The following is a 16394-nucleotide window of genomic DNA, read 5'->3' as shown; positions in this document are numbered from 1 at the left end:
ACGAAGGGGATGCTACTGGCATCTAGTGGGTAGAGGCCAGGGATGCTCCTAGACATCCTCCAGTGCCCAGGACAGTCCCCACAGCACAGAACTCCCTGGCCCCAGAAGGCAACTTGTGTAAAGGCAGAGAAACCGCCATCTAGACGAGCTATGCTGACCAATTCTTAAATTCTTCCCTCTGGCGGCTCCCACCCGGCCCTTCCTAGGCCCAACACTCTTTCCTGTTATGTCCCCCCTTTTTCTCTCCAGTGCTCCAAGTGTTTGAGAGTCTATCACCAAATTTATTTCTCCCCTTGAAGATTTTATCTGATCGAGTGATTTCATATCCTAATAAGGATAACTGTCACTTTGAATTTGGGGTCTTGTCTTGACTTTGGTCCCGTCCTCCTAAATAATAGGCTGAAAGAAATCTCCACCCAGACTGTACCTCCTTCTCCCCTCTGTCAGGTCCAAAACCAGACTGGCTAGGCACCATGCCAGCTTTTCTCCAGGTCCTGACTTCTCCATCCCAGGTGCCAGACCTGGGCTCCCCTGCCCCTTGCATGTTGCACCGGGGAGTTGCTGGAGGGTCCTCTGGGATCCCTCTGAGTCCCTTCCTCCAGTCTTCTTGCCTCCTTCACTGTGCCTGTTTCTCTCTCCCTTAAAGGTCATGACCGGCCAGGGCCTCCTTTGTTCTCTTCGGCAGGGCCATCCTCCACACTTCCCCAATCCCGCCCTAAAACAAGGCTCAAATCCTCACTTGGAGGATTAAAAAAAAAAAAGTTCAATATCTGTTCCATTTCCTACCAAAGAAGCCTCCAAACTGCTTGCCCTGCTATTCCATGGCATCCTCAGAGAAACACTATCAGTATTCCCTGCTTCTCTCTCCCACTGTTCCCCCAGGCCCGGCCGGGTGACCTGTTCTCTTTATCTAGCCGTGTGCCACGTTTCTTACTATTGGATCTTTGTTCGTGGTAGGCCGAAGTCTCCCATCCCCCCACTTTTGCTCACAGCCTAGCCATCCATCCCTTCGTGGAGGCCCATCTGCAACTCCATTTTCTCCATCAAAGTCCCCCCCGCCCCCGCCCCCGCCCCAGTTGAGGGGTCTTTTCTTTCATTTTTATGTTGCTTAGCCTCTAGGAAGGAAGATACTGTCGGCCTGATCCTCATCCCATCAGTGCGTGTGCTCTCCTGGCAAATAATCCAGGTGCTACAGGCTCCTGGGGATGCAGAACAGACACTCTGCACCCATTCCTGTTGAACGGTGCTGTAGGAAAGAGCCTCGGTGACGTGGGCTGCGCGCGAGGCCTGGCGAGTGTAAACCGTCCCTTTAGGGCCCCCATCGCGGCCTCCTTGAGGCTCCAAACCGCGACGCCTACTGACCTTCCACTTCGGCAGGGCTCAGCATCCCCACGACCTCAACTCCTTATCCATCTGGGGCTGTTCCTCTGCATCGGGGCAGTGAGCCCCCTCTCTCCTCAGGGTCTTGGCCCTCTACCTGCAGGCCCTTCGCCGCCTCCTCGCCTCGCCCTGGCAGCGGATCCCTCTTAGGGGTTTGCCCACCGCCATCAGCGAGAACGAGGGCTGCTCCCTGAGAGACCCCACCTCCCCTTTCAGCCTCGGTGACCTGGGGCATCAGGAAGTGACCCCACAGCGCCAGCCGGCCTCGTGGCAGCCCAGGCCTGGCCGCCATACGCCCGCCCACCAACCGCTCTTAACCACCCCAGCGGCACAACCTCTTAGGGCGTTCCAACGCGGCGCCCCCTATTGGACCTCCCACTCATATCCGGTTTCCGGTCTGACGCCCCCCGCTCATTCGCTAGGCAGCCTTGATTGGCGTGACCCCAGCCCAATGGCTGACCCAGCACTGGGGTCGGAGGGGAGTGAGTTGACTGTTGCGACCCAGTTGGCACATTCCGTGGATGCTCAAAAGGTTGAGCCGTTACGTGTGGGGGTAGTTGTCCAAAGTTTGGACCAAAGTTCAGTGTTGGTACTTGGAAGTGTGTTGACCCGAAGAGCTGAGATTATACGCCCTTGGGGTGGGGGTGGGGGGCTCCAAACGTTACCCGGGGTCCGACTTTGTCAGTTTTCCTCGGCACAGCTCATCCGCATGGGTGGTGGTTTACGGGGGGGCAGTGATGCGCGGTGGCTCTGACCCCCTCGTTCAAAGAGGGATGTGTTAGGTTTAGCGAGGTGGCAGTGTGTGTGCGTACGTGGTTCGCCTGACTGTGGCTCGTAGATACAGCGATCCAGGCGATGCGACCTAAGCGATGCGCCCCGCTTGCCGCAGCCCACCTTGCACGTACCCCGCCATCCCTCCCCACGCCCTAAGGCCAAGTGATCACCTCCTTCTTGCCCAGCTACCTTCCATCTAAAAGTGGCTCATGGGTCCATGTCACCCACTGGCGAGACAGATATGCTTGAGTCCCGGGTCTTACATGAACCACACGCAGCAAATTTTTCCTGGGGCTCAAATCCCTCCGCAGACCCCCAAACCTTGATCTGTGTCCATGCACACGCCAAGCCCACCCAGGTGGTGTTTGCATTTATCCCTGCCGGCTCTGAGCCCACCACGCACTACAGCGACGGCGATGGGAGCTCAAGCCGGACGAGTGCCGGGTTTGTGGCCGGACTTAGTGCCGCCTCAGCGGGCTCAGGCATTCGAAAAGTAAAGCAGCTGTTCTGGGGGACCCATAGTGAGACGAGAAGAACTTGAAGGGGGCTGGAGAGGGGCTAGAGGAGCTGACTGATCAACCCCGCAGCCGGTGCCCGAAGCGGGGAACAAGCGCACAGCGGTCGCAGCTGCCCGCACGGCACGGTTTGTATCTTTGGGTTCGGTGCGCACGGGGTTTTTCAGTCTCTGAGACCACCTTAAACCGGCCATAAATCTCAACTGAAATTCCATTTAGCCCTTTCCCAGAACAACAGGACCTCTGGAACTCTGGGGCCTTCAGTCTGTGGGGTCCCTGTGTGCGTCCCGCAACCCCCAGTTCCGTGCCGCGGCAGCTACCGCTTGGGAGGGTCTTGGTAGTAGATACCCAAGACCCTCTTACTCCCTTGTATTTATCGTCGTCCCCATGAACGGGGAAGAACCCTGCCTGCGTCACCCTAGGCCACTGCAGAGACCCCAGAATGTGGTGGGGATGGGGGACATTGATGTGCTAATTTATAGGAGCCAGCCTCGGCAACCGGCAAACAAAAGCCGTAGAAGCGATGTAAAGTACCCCCAACACATTTTAAAAACAAATTGCATGCTCACACTCGTCAGCCCCTTTGCCCTCGCCACTTGTCTGCTCCGCCGGTGGGCTCACGACCACCTGTCGCATCCCCGCGCGCTCCTGCACCCCCTTTGCACGCGCCCGAAGCCTTGCGCTCCAGACTCGGGACTTAGGATCTGAAGATGCCCAGGGCTGGGGGCTGCGGCTCAGAGGTTCAGGGGTAGTTTGGGGTTACGAAACACTCCTGCAGTCCCCCCTCCCCCCGAGGAGAGTCTGTTGGGTCTGGGAGGGAGGGGTTCAGCTCCTGCGCTCCCGCAGCCCGGGGCCCACGTCTTGCGTCACGTGTCCTGCAACGCAGGAGAGCGCTCTCTCTGACCAGGGGAGAAGAGAGGAGAAACACTCCAAATCAGTCAGGGAGAGGACTGGAAGGAGCCAAAACGTCCCTGCGAGGCCTGCGCGCATCAGCCCCCTTACCCAAAGTCTGGGGCTCCCGGAGCCTGGCGCCGGCTCCCAGAGCCATCTCGACACTGAACCTGCGTCCTCTGGTGGCCGAAAAAGAGCACGACGAGCGATTTTCGGACCGAATCGGCGCGCTCCTCTGATCCAAGCAGGCGGGGCTGGCCTGGGACTGAGCAAAAGAGAAAGAAGGGGACAAGTAAGGCCAAAGGTGGTGGTGGGGGGGGGGCAGGAGCAGCCTGAGGGGAGAAAAAGTGATCAGAAAGGAGCCAAGACTCAACCAGCAAAAATAGACTTGTTTTTGCCATGGTCTGGGGTTCAAGGCCTTGAACCCCTGAACCCCTAGACCTCACTAGGGTTGGAAAGTGAGGTCGGAGAACTTTCCAGCTGGTACTTTGATTTAAATTTTTTGAAAATATTTTTTTCACCCTAGTTCGGTTGGGTGCTCCGTCTCACGGGGCCCCAAGTTTATTTTAAGAAGCCGCCACCGTGTTATGGGCGTGCGCAACTGCCTCGACGGCAATAATATGTCAGGACAACGCAATAACCCCCCTGAACTCGGGGAACAGCCCGAGCAACCACCTTTGGAGGCCCCAGGGGCAGCTGCCCCCGGTGCTGGGCCTGGCCCAGCCGAAGAGATGGAGACCCCACCGCCTCACAGCGAGCCCATCCCCATCGAGACTGAAGGCGAAGCCTGTGGACCCCCAGAGGTCTCCAGACCCAACTTCCAGGACCTCGGCCAGGCCATCAAGGAAGCTGGAGCCCATGGAGGGTACAGCCCACCTCCCGAGGAAGCCATGCCCTTCGAGGTCGAGCAGGCCAGCTTGGGAAGCTTCTGGCCTACCCTGGAGCATCCTGGAGACACCACTGGGACCAGTGCAGGCCTTGAGGCCTTCAGCCCACCGGTCATGGAGCCCGGAGCCTCCCCTGAGGCCGTTCCAAGCCTGGGAAGCTACAGCCCTCCACCAGAAGAAGCTATGCCTTTTGAGTTTGAGCAGCCAGACCAGGGAGAGAACCAACCTCCCTTGCAGGTCTCAGACCTTGCTCCAGGAGGCCCAGGTTCGGTGGTCTTCAGGGCTCCTCCCGAGGAGCCCCGAGCCATCAGACCTGAAAACGCAGGCATCAGAGGAGGATGCAGCCCTCCCCTCGAGGAGGATCTGCCATTCGAGTTTGATGGAGCAGCCTTGGGGAACGACAGCCCACCTCCTGGGCTCCCCCGAGCTATCCCACAGATCGACGGCGGTGGGGGCAGCCAGATCACGACAGTCGCGTTCTCGAGTGCGATCCTCCTCACTCCCGCCGCGAACGAGCCCCCCCTCTGGGTCCCCGGCATCATCGGCAGCCCATCTCGAGAGGCTGTCAGACCTCTTCCACACTTCGCGGGAGACAGCCCCCCGATGGAGGTCTCCAGACCCCCGCGCGAGGTTGGCAGCGCCCCCGTTGGGGTCGATGACGCTCCCGGCGACATGGACAGCCCCCCAGTCGCGCTTGATGATCTGCGCATCGAGGTCTCCGGAGCTCCCGTTGAGAGAGAGCAAGCAGAGGGAGAGAGACCCCCAGCCGAGGGAGAAGCAGCCGAGATGGAGGGAGGCTCAGCCACCACAGCCGCAGAGGGAGGCAAGGTCCCCGATCCCGGGGACGGAGCCCCTGCCGCCGCCGCCGAGGCAGCACTGGCCGCTCCAGCCGCCGAGGCAGCCTCGGCTGCTCCAGAACCCCCTGCCGCCGGAGCAGCCCCTGCCGCTCCTGCTGCCCCAGCCGCTCCTGCCGCCCCTGCCGCCCCAGCCGCTCCTGCCGCTGGGGCAGCCCCAGCCGCTCTTGTCACCAGGGGAGCCCCTGTTGGCCGGGCGGCTCCTGTCCCCCGGGCAGCCACTGTCCCCCGGGCAGCCACTGTCCCCCGGGCAGCCTCCGTCCCCCGGGCAGCCTCCGTCCCCCGGGCCACTCCTATCACCTGGGCAAAGCCCACCTCGGGAGCGCGACCCGAGATCAGTTTCCTTAGACCCCCCAGCCCGGAGATCCAGGCTGCCGATCCGCCTGTTCCGCAGCCTCCGCGCGCATCTGCCTGGCGGGGCAGGTCAGAGCCCAGCTGCTGCTACCTCTACAACGATCAGATATCGGTCAGCAGCGACAGCGAAGACGAATCCGACGATGGGACCTTCGGATGCCGCCGCTGGTTTTCGTCCAAGCGAAACCGCCGCCACCGAAAGCCCCGGAGCAACTTGCTCCCCAACTTCCTCGTCAGGGCCTTCCGAGGCTGCGTCTTCGGATCCGAGAGCCCCCAGTTCAGAGGCTCCTTCAGCCCCAAGGTCAAGAAGGTTGCCTTGGCGGAGAAGCGCAGACAGGACCGCAAGGAAAACGCGGGGAAGCGTGGCCAGAAGTGGTCCGAGAAGAGACACAGCCAGTTCACCAAGCAACTCCAGAACAAGAAGATGGACAACTCGCATACGCAGCGCATGCTGTTTCTAGGTAATGCGGCGGACTTTGCCCGTGGGGAGCAGGGCCACCCTGGAACCCCGGGAGCGGGTGGCAGGGCTGCCCGATGGGCCTCCGGGCCTGGCGGCGGGAGGGGGGTGTCTGGGCCGAGGCGGGAAGAACCTGCCAGAAAGTTCCAGCATGGGGCCCTAACTTTGCCCTGGGAGCGGGAGGGATCTTGGGTGGGCTTGGGTGGGGGAGTGTGTGCCCTTTGGGAGATAAACATGGCGCAATACAACACTTGAGGGTCGTTTCCAGCTGGACAAACCAGTGCCAGCGATCGTAAGACCACGTCGGCGAGTCGTGGGGTGGGGGACGGCAAGAAAGGCGGGGGCTTCAGGTGAGCCAGGAACTGCGGGGCGGGGTGGTGGTGTCTGGGGGGTGGGGCGCTCAGGGGTCGCTCATGCTAGCTGGCTGGGGCCATCGGTGGGTTGGGGGTTGATGGAGAACGTGCGTCCCTGCCTCGCCCAGCTCAGCTTCCTGGTATCAGACAGCTTGTTGTGGGTGTGCATTGGTGTCCACATTGTGTCCGCCTGTGCATGGTATCCTCAAGTGTTCTCCAACCCCCATCCCTGGCACCCCCTAAATTACCCGCCGACTGTGTACTTGTACCGGGGAATGGGCTGTCTTGTGTTTTGCGCCATTGCGCGGGCAAAAACTTTCCGTGAACACACAACACTCCGGCGGTACCTGTGTGCTGGCGCTGGCGCTCTGCAGCGGGCGGCGCGAAACTGGCGGCGCGAAAAGCCTGAGAAAGTAGCGGGAGATGCCTGGGAGGATGTGGGGCCGCTGGCTGAGCTGGGGGCGGGGGCCGCCTCCGGGCGGCCTCCATAACCTATTTTCTGTCTGTCTTTCTCTCTTTTTTCCCCTTTGCGCTAAGCGTTTCCTCACTTCTTATTCGTTCGCCAAACCCTCCCGCCTTTACGGTTGAAAACCAGACACGCAGGTATCTGGGGCTGCGCGCAAAAATTTGGTATTCTGCACACATTCAGCTTACCTGGTGGGGGATGAAGGGAGGAGGGGCAAAAAAACCCTACAAACCACACCGGGACTGGTTCCAGGGGATGGGCGTGGCTATGTTTAAGAACTATGAAATCATTTTTTTTTTTAACCTAGGGAAGAGCCTGAGGTAAGCCAATCCTTTACCCGTTTACCAAATACAGTAGGAGGGGCTTGGTTCTAAGAGAGAGGTTATGCGTTGGGAGTTGAATGCCCATCTTGTGTTTGAAATGCAATTAAAATAAAACTTTTTAAAACATGCTTCCAGTGTATTTTAAGTGTGTGGATAAAATGCGAAAAAACTGTGAGACATGTAAATGTTTACATGTGAATTTTTTCAAGCAGCTTTAGCTGGGGGCAGAGAGGCTCAAAGGTAAGACCCTCTGCATATGGGCTTGGGATACAAAAACATTAAAAGATCTGTTAATAATTCCATTGGGAGGATACCGTTGACGGCCCTGGCCTCCGCCCTCCTCCTCCCCTCACCTTTCCAACAGCCTCCTCCTCCCCCCGCAACAAGACCCTCTGGTGCATCTCCCCAGTCCCTCCCTGGCCCCGCCCAGTCCCCCTCCCTCCTTCCCCCTCCCCTAGATTCTCCTTAGCTCAAATCTGGGTCTTGATTCCTGTGCCACAGTTAATCAGAGCAGCAATTAGCAAAGATCTGAATGTGTGGCTTAAGTGAAGATTTCAAAAGTGAAACTCCACAATCCTAATTTCTTTATTTTGCTTATTCTCTAAGCCCTCTCAAGGAATTTAAAGGTTACAATTTTTCAGGCTGTGCTACATTTGTTAAATATTTTGTAATGTGCCATATAACTGTGTGCTATTGTGATGTGTGCTTCTCACAAGTCACAGTTTTAAATGTGATGGTCATTTTATTCTTGCCCACCCAGGGAAATAAGGACAGCATCATTTCCCTCAAAAACATCCAGGAGGGAGGTAGTTTTACACTTCAGATGCCCTAACTGCACTAAAGGCCCAGAGCCTCAAACGACAGTGTGTTCTTCTCCTGCGGACAGCTGATTTTGCCACAACAGTTCCATGTCAACATTCCAAACATAGCACTGGGTAGCACACCTGTGATGGGGAGGGGCCATAACTAGGGGCAGACAGGAGAGCCAAGGCACAGTGTGCACTTGACGCCTAGTTGGCAGTGTCCCTCACATGCTGCAGCCTCAGTTGCCTCATTTGTAAAAATCTTTCAAGCAGATCTTCACTAAATTCTCCTTTGCTCCATTCCCGGAATCCCCTATTCTGGGGCTTTAGGGTGGGGAGCATCATCCACTTAAATCAAGACTGGAGGCTTCTGCCATAGGTTATACAAACATCTACCCTGCAGCAAACAGTCCATGTCTGAGGCTGAGCCTTAAAGAACATTAGAAGTTTCCCTTGCTTACTCTTATTTTGATGCAGGGGAGAAAATTTGCCTTATAAAGAAGATTAGCTGGGCTCACCTGCATCACCCTGGCCCTACACCCAGGTCGAGCACCTTTGCATGCAGTGTAGTCCAGTGAGCCTTGAGCCCTGTCTATCAGGAAAACCTGAATTCAGAAAGCCAGGTTGCCTGCCGTGTCCATGTGGCTTGTTGAGCCAGGCTGCGATCTGATAAGATTTTGTTTTGTTTTGTTTTTTTGCTGAAGTGACAAGAGAGGTACCCCACTGGATCTGAATGACTGATTGGGGACGGGGAGAGAAGGCAGGGTGAAGACCCATGTACATGTAGGACAAACGTTTTCACTAATATTTACATCCTAACACATAAGACATCCGTACATGCCCACCCCGGAAAATGCAGACCAAATGACCATCTTTTTGATAATTTGTGACATACAGATTCAACTGCTGCTTTAACAATGTGTGTGCATTCTGTGTATATAGCTTCCCCATTTTTATTGCCCAAACAGCTTAAACACATTATAGAGAATCTTAAAAAGATAAATGGTTAGATAGTCGATAACATGACTGAAATTCTAGAATGGCTAAAAAAAAGTGAAGCCCATTTCTTACTCAACACTATCCAATGGTAGGTTTATTTCCACGTTTCTGTTGCCTTTCTGAGTAATTTCAGTGGCTTAAACATGTTTTTTTGGAAACCTAATTTGGGTGATTCTGTCATTTTCCTTTAAGAATTGAAGGGACTGCTAAGTTAGAATTTCTTAGTAGCTACTACATTTATTAAAATTGTGCAGGTAAATGCTATATATATAATAATGGCTATTCTGCCATGACACTTTATTTATACAGTGATTCTCAATTGTATGATCATTTATGCCACCAAGCACAACAATGAGGGCTCCATCTCATCCTGCTAGAGTACCCCTTTCCTTTTTTTTTTTTTTTTTCCTTTTTCAGTTCAGCCCTTTTTTCCTTATTCAAAATGCCTCCACTGAGTCATTTGCTGCAGTGAGAAAGTCATGGCTTATCAGGCCAAAAATCTCTTCCTTGCCTTTTAAAATCCAATTTCCTACAGATTCTCCTTCAAATAAAACCATTTTTCTATATAGCTATGTTAATTTTTATCATTTGCCTACATTACAGATACCTTGGAAAACTGGTATTAAGCAAAAAAAAATAAGGTTTGTTACTTTTTTGTTTATTCCTCCCACCTCCTTACTTCCCCACCCCCAGCTTAAAAGGAACAGCTTCACTGCCTTCAAAGTTATTAGTAACCTGTAATAGTAATGATTACGCATAATGATAGCACATTCTTACTGTATTTTTAAAATGCCTTTGCAACAGTCTTGGGCAATAAAAATGTGATGGGACCCCATTTCATAGGCAAATAAACCAAAAGCCTAGTGATTAAATGTCAGGTACTTTTGCTCAACTCTGCAAGATCAGTGAGGGAGTCTCAAGTTTCTAATTCACTGCTTGTCCCCAGAATGCGGTGATATGCTACAAGGCGTCGTTTTGTAAGTGTGCTGTGTGTTCCCTAATTCCCTTGTCGGATGACAGGTGTCCAGCAGTCTTCTGCTTCCTGAATTATAGCCAGAACCAGACAGATCCCTGCTTATAAATGTCCACTGTGTGTCCGTGAAACGTGAGCCTCCCCATTTCTGGAATACCTGTCACTGTTCTGGTGGTATTTTGTTTCCACATTTGTTGTAACCCATCTGCCAACACCACTGCCTTAGTTTGTTTGTTGGACTTCTTTTTTTAAAAGCAGGTTTTCCTTAAAGTCTTTTAAAAATTCCCCAGAAGTATTCGTTAGCGAGGTCTAAAGTTTTTCTCTTTACTCAGGTTTCTATTAAAAAAAAATATATATATATATATATCATCATCATCATCATTTAAAAATAGTTGCTTTTATGCCTAGCCCCCTCCATTTTTAGTGTTCCAGTGTAATAGACTTGTTTAGAATCTCCTGGCCTGGATCTAATGACCCTATTAAAATAACTCTTGCTCAATATTCTTCATAGTGATTATTTTTTAAAAAGTATTCCTTCCTTTTAGTCAGGGTTAATTCCTTCTTAGTGAGAGTCAGTGCATAATCTTAGAAATCACCTTTGACTTTTATGGAGGAAGGTTGATATTAAGCAAAAAAGAAAAAAAGAAATCTTTTTTAGAGAAGGTAACCTAACTGACTAGATTTGAAATTCTCCATATCAACCATGCATCTTTTTAGAGTCGATTTCCCCACCCTATGAAACGTACCTCTCACCCCCAGCAGAACTGTGACCCTCCAAATCCCTCCCCATGAAGTGATTTTGGGAAGATGTGTAGATTGCAAAAGCAAACTGTCCTCTACACTTCTTGGGTTCTTTAACCTGTGTCAGAGGTGGAGTTCATCCCAGCTCACCTTGTGCCTCTTGGCCTTCCTAATGGACTGTGAAATTAACATGCCCATTGTCCATTTCAAAATCTAATTCCTCTGAAAGTGTAGGGATTTTCAAAATAGAAAGGGCAGGGCCAATTGATGTGACAGGGTCCCCACTAACAATGAAAAAAGTTAGTTGAGGAGGAAACTGCAAGCACTGGTCAGCCTAATTAACCCTGTCCAGCCCTGGTGGCCCCCCCAAAGAAGAGGAACTCAGACTCTGGCCCTGTTAACACCAACCTCAACAGATTTCATTGAATGAGACTGAAAGAGTCTTTGTTCCATCAGATTCCTGTTCTGGCCCATGGTCACGCGGGGCATGAGATGGTGAAAGTCGGGCCGGGGTCTCTCTTTGGGATTCCTCTAAAGGGTCAACTAGTCCAAGTGGCCTTTATAGAACTGGGGAAGGCTAACGGGAAGCCCCAGATACAAACTGACCATTGGCGTAGGCCAAGGAGCCTGTGAAAAGGGAGGGGAGGGGTGTTTCCAGAAGAATCAGAGAAGGATGTGTCCTTTTCCTTCATTGTCTAAAATGGGCATCAGGTACTAAAAACTGAGAGGAGCCTTTAACTAAGTGCTTGGCACATATAAGTGTCCGATAAATGGCAGCCATTATTTTTAGGAGTCTACTTGTCTTCCTGGGTTTTTCTCTCCTTGGTCCAAGTGAGGGTTTTTATTTGCTTGTTTGCTTCATATTTTCTTGGCTTGTGGGATCTTAGTTCCCCTACCGGGGATCGGATCCACACCCCCTGCATTGGCAACGCAGAGTCTTAACCACTGAGCCACCAGGGAAGTCACTGCTTATTTTCTTTGTCTACGGTATTCCCTGTGAGACTTAAAATTCTAAAAATCCTAGGCACCCATCCTGTCTTTCCCATCTCAACATTTCCGAATACACTCTTTATACAGGTTTTATAAACAAGAGTCAACCCAAGCAGTAGACCGACACATTTATGATGGTGTGGAGTCACTGTTAGGTGAGTGACAAGATGAGGTGGGAGCTTATTTTTCACCTGTCCTGAGAAAGCATTATCTACTCCCCTCTTGGATCCCCCGCTGCCGCCACCCCACCTCCTCCTCTTTATTAGCCCTTATCTATAAATCCTATCACTACTGTGGTTGAGCCCGGGGTCCTGAGCACTGATTGCTCTGTGCTTATTACACATGCAAAAAAAAAAAAAAAGATTGTCTCTAGTTTTCCTTCCGACAGCCAGATGGAGAAGGCGGCCAGCCACTGGGAATGGAAGATGAGAAGACCCTCCGAGAATGAGGTAGGGAACAACACGCAAAAATACCCACGTTTGACTTTTCCTGGTTGCTGATGACATGCTCAGCTGAGACCTGAGACGCTCTGGTCTCTGACAAACAGCAAACCCTTGAGAGGCGCAGCCCCCTCCAGTCAGAATTCCTGGAGTACTTTCACCCAGGCAGCAACTGGGGGCTGTAACAGAGAAGGACAGTAGGGGACTGATCTGTGACAGAGCAGTGAACGTAAGGGAGCATGCGCTGCCATCCCGCCTTAGAGGAAGAATGCACTGCAGGGTAATTTGTTAAACCTCAGGAGAATTCTCAAGCCTTTTGACTCGTGGAGTTCTGCCCACAGAACTTGAACATGAGATCTTACTGAACGTTTCTTAATGATTCAAATTGGGGCGAGGAGGGAGGTATAAAGGCATAAATTGTTATCGGATCCCAAATTTATTATGAGTCAGTCAATGTTTCTGAAGTTGTCACACACACTTGGTGTGTAGGACAGAGTGAGTACCTTAAACTTCCCTTAATGAGTTGATAATGGGAAGGGAACTCTCGTACTCACTTTTGAAGGCGTGCCACAGACAAGCTTTCCCAACCTCCATATCAGCACACAGCGCCAATTCTTCTAAGGGAAAAAGAACTTGATTTATCCAGCTTTCACCTCTTCCCTTTGATCAGAAGACCAGAGCACCTCACTTCTCTTTCCTCTCTGAGCAGTTTTGCCTTGCCTCAAACTGATTGCTAATTTGCAAATGACTGTGAAGATATATATATATACATTTTTTTTTTTACAGGGAACCTTCATTCAGGTAAGTTTATAGCTGTGGGATTTTTTAAAAGAAACAGTAATTCCTGTGATGAGGCACACAGACTAAAAGCACACACTGTAATGTAGTCCATGGCCAAGACAGGCTGCTTGCCAGGGCTCTGCTGAAGGATACAGAGCGAGGTCCTGCATCTCAGCAAGTCTCCATCCAGGCCCCACTGACCTGGGGGACCACAGGCCTGGGCCTCTGTTTCTTTAGCCATGCAAGTAGCTAACTGGTCCATCTGAAAAAGAAAACAAACCAACCTGTTGAAATAGGCCGTGTCACTTATGAGGTACACAGCCACTGAAATTGCTGGGGCACATGGACACTCTGTTTTAAGAAGATGCTGCTTGTTTATCTGCGGTTCCGTAAGGTACCTCCTAAGTCTTTTTGGCCTTTGTAGTTTCTGAAGTTATAGAAAGTGTCCATGTTAATTCTCAATCAGTGTTCTCTGGATAGGTCTGGGAGGCCCACAGTCTACTTCATTAACTTATTCATAAAATCATATATGTCATTCAGGGGTCCTTCCACCCACTGCCCACCCCCAAATATGAATTGTTTTTTTTACTGACTGACTCTAGAAGGGCCAAGAGATGGTGGGAGTGAGTTGGTATTTCAGGTGACCACTAGATGGTGAGGTGGTACAGGCAGAAGAAAGGTGTTGCATCTGTAGTGACAGCGAGAGGGGAAGAGGAGAACCAGCCAAGACAGAGGAGGGTCCCTATTCCCTGCAGCCCCACCCCAGGACAAAGCCCAGGTTCTGGTCAAAACCCCTTTGGATGGTAAGGCCCTGGAGCTTTGGTCAAACCTAGTCTCTTATTCTTAAACTGTGACTTCTCCTTGCTGGCTCTCTGCTGGGATTTTAGCATTTTCAGGGGACTCTGTATAACAGAGGGGTCCTCCACAGGCAGACCACTGACATGTTGCCATGGAGACCAACCTGTGCAATGTAGAATGTGTGGGAGCATCTCTAACCTCTGCCTACTAGATGCCAGTAACACACATATACACACAATACACACATACACACAATACACACACACACATACACAAAAATACATACACATACACACACACAATACACATGCACACATACACACAGACACATAAACATACACACATACACACAAACATATACACATACACACAAACACATATACATGAATGTACACATATACAAACATGCACACAGACACATGCATACATATACAAACAAACACAAATGTACACACATATACACACAATATACATGTACACAGAGACACACACATATACATACATGCATACATATATATATATACACTAACATATATACCTTCTCCAGGGGATCTTCCCAACCAAGGGATCGAACCCGGGTCTCCAGCATTGCAGGCAGATGCTTTAACCGCTGAGCTATCAGGGAAGCCCACACATACATACATATACACACAAACATACACACAGTTACAGACACACACACAGACATACACACACACACACCCACCCCACCCACCACCACCACATACACACAGTGTGACAATCAGAACTGCCTCCAATCATTGCCAAGTGTCCCCTGAAAGCAGGGGAGCAGAAACCACCCCCAGTTGAGAACCACTGCCTTCACATCAACATCAAATCCTAGGAAAGGCAGAGCTCATACAGATCATAACCTGACCACCTTAAAAAGAAAGCTGTTATCTTCAGAGAAAAAGTTGCTAACTTCAGTTACTAGTAACCACTCAGAAATGTTAATTCCAGTCTGGGTGATCCTACATTATCCGGTAGAACTGATTTCCAAAAAATCTCTGAGAAGAAGGTGACCTCCGGAGGTTCACTAGATGACCCTAAATGGAAGAGAAAAGGAAATTATTCCAGGCAAGGAAATAATGAATCGGTCTAAGATTGCTGATTACGCAAGTCATTCTGTAGCTAATCAATAGTAGATCAGGGCATAAGTAGATTTTAACCCTCCAGTGATCTCATCTACCACTTAGGGGTTCTTTAGGGGCTTCTGTCTGAAGCAGGCAGGGGATGGGATTCTCCCTATCTGATGTGCATAAATTGATTCACTCTGCATCAGACAGGAGTATGGTCAGGATAGTAAGGACTGGTACTCAGATGGCTGCTGGTCACATAACAGCTCTAGGTGGCTGGGGCCCCACCTGTGTGTGTCCCACAAAAAAAACACAAACGGAGCCTGTGATTGGTAATGTGTGCACTGCAGCCATAGGGTGTAAGCCCTGCTAGCTGGGTCACTGTAGTCCTAGCCCTATGGGAACCAGCCCACCGCATGGGGGTGACCCCTAACCATTAGGACTTGAGATTTCAAGGCAGGAAGTTGTAGGGGTGGGTAGGGGGCAGTGGAAGGAATGCCTCTGAATGACTGTACTGATGAAGGTAAAATAAGGTAAAATAAGATCTTTTAGAAATAAGACATACTTGTGAACAGAAGTGAGAACCCAAGGACGTTTCCTGTTCAAGAGTTGCACTTGGTTTTTGGTAAGATGGTAGATGCACCCACCCGTCCATACCCCCATTGCTAGGGCAGATTCTATAACCAATATCTTGGAATAATCATAACAGGACTAAGTGATTTTTAAAATTTTTTACAGATTATTTTTTTACTCAAGTATAGTTGAATAAGTCATTTTATTTTTAAATAGTGGTCTGGCAACCCCCAGCTTGCGCCTAACCAGCCCCCCTCCCCGCCCAATTAACCCTTACGGAAGGAGACTTTTTGCTTCTTTATTATATTTTGAGCCTAAAACACTTACATGTTTGCCCCCTTCTGGTCTTCCAAAAGAGCTATTACAGATTCATTTGAGATTTATTATTTTTAAAGAATTTTTTTTTTTTCATTTTCCTTAGCAAACTTGGAATTTGGGGCCCTTAAGTTAATTGCAAAGTCTAGAAGGGAAAAAAAAAAAAACCCTACTCTCCATTCTACACACCTATGAGAACTTAGATTTTTGCTTTTACTATTAAGATTACTTTAGGATAAAGGGTGAAAACTGGTTGGTAGTTTAATAAATTATCTACTGGACATTTAAAAAAAAAATAGGTTCCAAGTTTAGTTAAGCAAAGTGCTCTCTAACTAAGATCTGCTTATTGCAGAATCCTCGAAATTACCCAAGGCGTGTTTTTTTTTTGAATGTTGATTTTGACTTTTTGCCTGGGACCAAGTGCAACATCTTTCCAAGGAAATGCTTAGAAGGCTCCGGGCAGAACCCAAAACAAATGCCAGACGCTAGGGGAAAAATTTTAAAAGTTGGATTGTCATAAAACTAATAGCTGTTTATAATTCCACACTTAGGTGATTTCATTTCTTCCTTTTTAGCTGCTAAAAGGGAAGCATATTAAGATTATTTTGTTTTGCAAACAAATGGCTAGTTTTAAGATGGACACTTGACGGAG

The 16394-nt window shown here is 50.4% G+C and overlaps 2 protein-coding genes and 1 long non-coding RNA gene across 25 annotated transcripts in view; 2 read left to right on the top strand and 1 right to left on the bottom strand.

Moving 5' to 3' along the window:
• The window catches only part of LOC109567293 (uncharacterized), a 30506-nt gene extending 28026 nt beyond the window's left edge, over positions 1-2480 (bottom strand). For 3 of the 11 annotated variants that reach the window (XR_011570142.1, XR_011570147.1, XR_011570139.1), the window contains exon 1: positions 1363-2480. This is a non-coding gene — a long non-coding RNA (uncharacterized lncRNA). Of the gene's footprint in view, positions 1-427; positions 1070-1362 lie in introns of those variants that run through there. The other 8 variants (XR_011570137.1, XR_011570138.1, XR_011570140.1 and 5 more) reach the window with 6 other exon arrangements.
• Positions 1-16394, top strand: part of LOC109567291 (guanine nucleotide-binding protein G(s) subunit alpha isoforms short) — a 66415-nt gene that overhangs the window by 8117 nt on the left and 41904 nt on the right. For 4 of the 11 annotated variants that reach the window (XM_070801378.1, XM_070801377.1, XM_070801375.1 and 1 more), the window contains exons 1-3: positions 4133-6116; positions 6381-6462; positions 11848-11915. The exons of 1 other annotated variant lie outside the window; for it this stretch is intronic. In XM_070801378.1, the coding sequence (XP_070657479.1) occupies positions 4148-6116; positions 6381-6462; positions 11848-11915 (2119 nt within the window). In that variant the 5' untranslated portion in view covers positions 4133-4147. Of the gene's footprint in view, positions 1-4132; positions 6117-6380; positions 6463-10469; positions 10474-11847; positions 11916-16394 lie in introns of those variants that run through there. 6 more of the 11 variants (XM_070801382.1, XM_070801381.1, XM_070801380.1 and 3 more) reach the window with 2 other exon arrangements.
• The window catches only part of LOC109567292 (neuroendocrine secretory protein 55), a 60261-nt gene that overhangs the window by 9146 nt on the left and 34721 nt on the right, over positions 1-16394 (top strand). The window lies entirely within an intron of this gene.

This window comes from Bos indicus, chromosome 13 (genome assembly GCF_029378745.1).
Source record: "Bos indicus isolate NIAB-ARS_2022 breed Sahiwal x Tharparkar chromosome 13, NIAB-ARS_B.indTharparkar_mat_pri_1.0, whole genome shotgun sequence".
Lineage (NCBI taxonomy): Eukaryota > Metazoa > Chordata > Mammalia > Artiodactyla > Bovidae > Bos > Bos indicus.
Note: the sequence above shows the minus strand (reverse complement) of the source record. Positions and strands in the feature narration are given on the sequence as shown.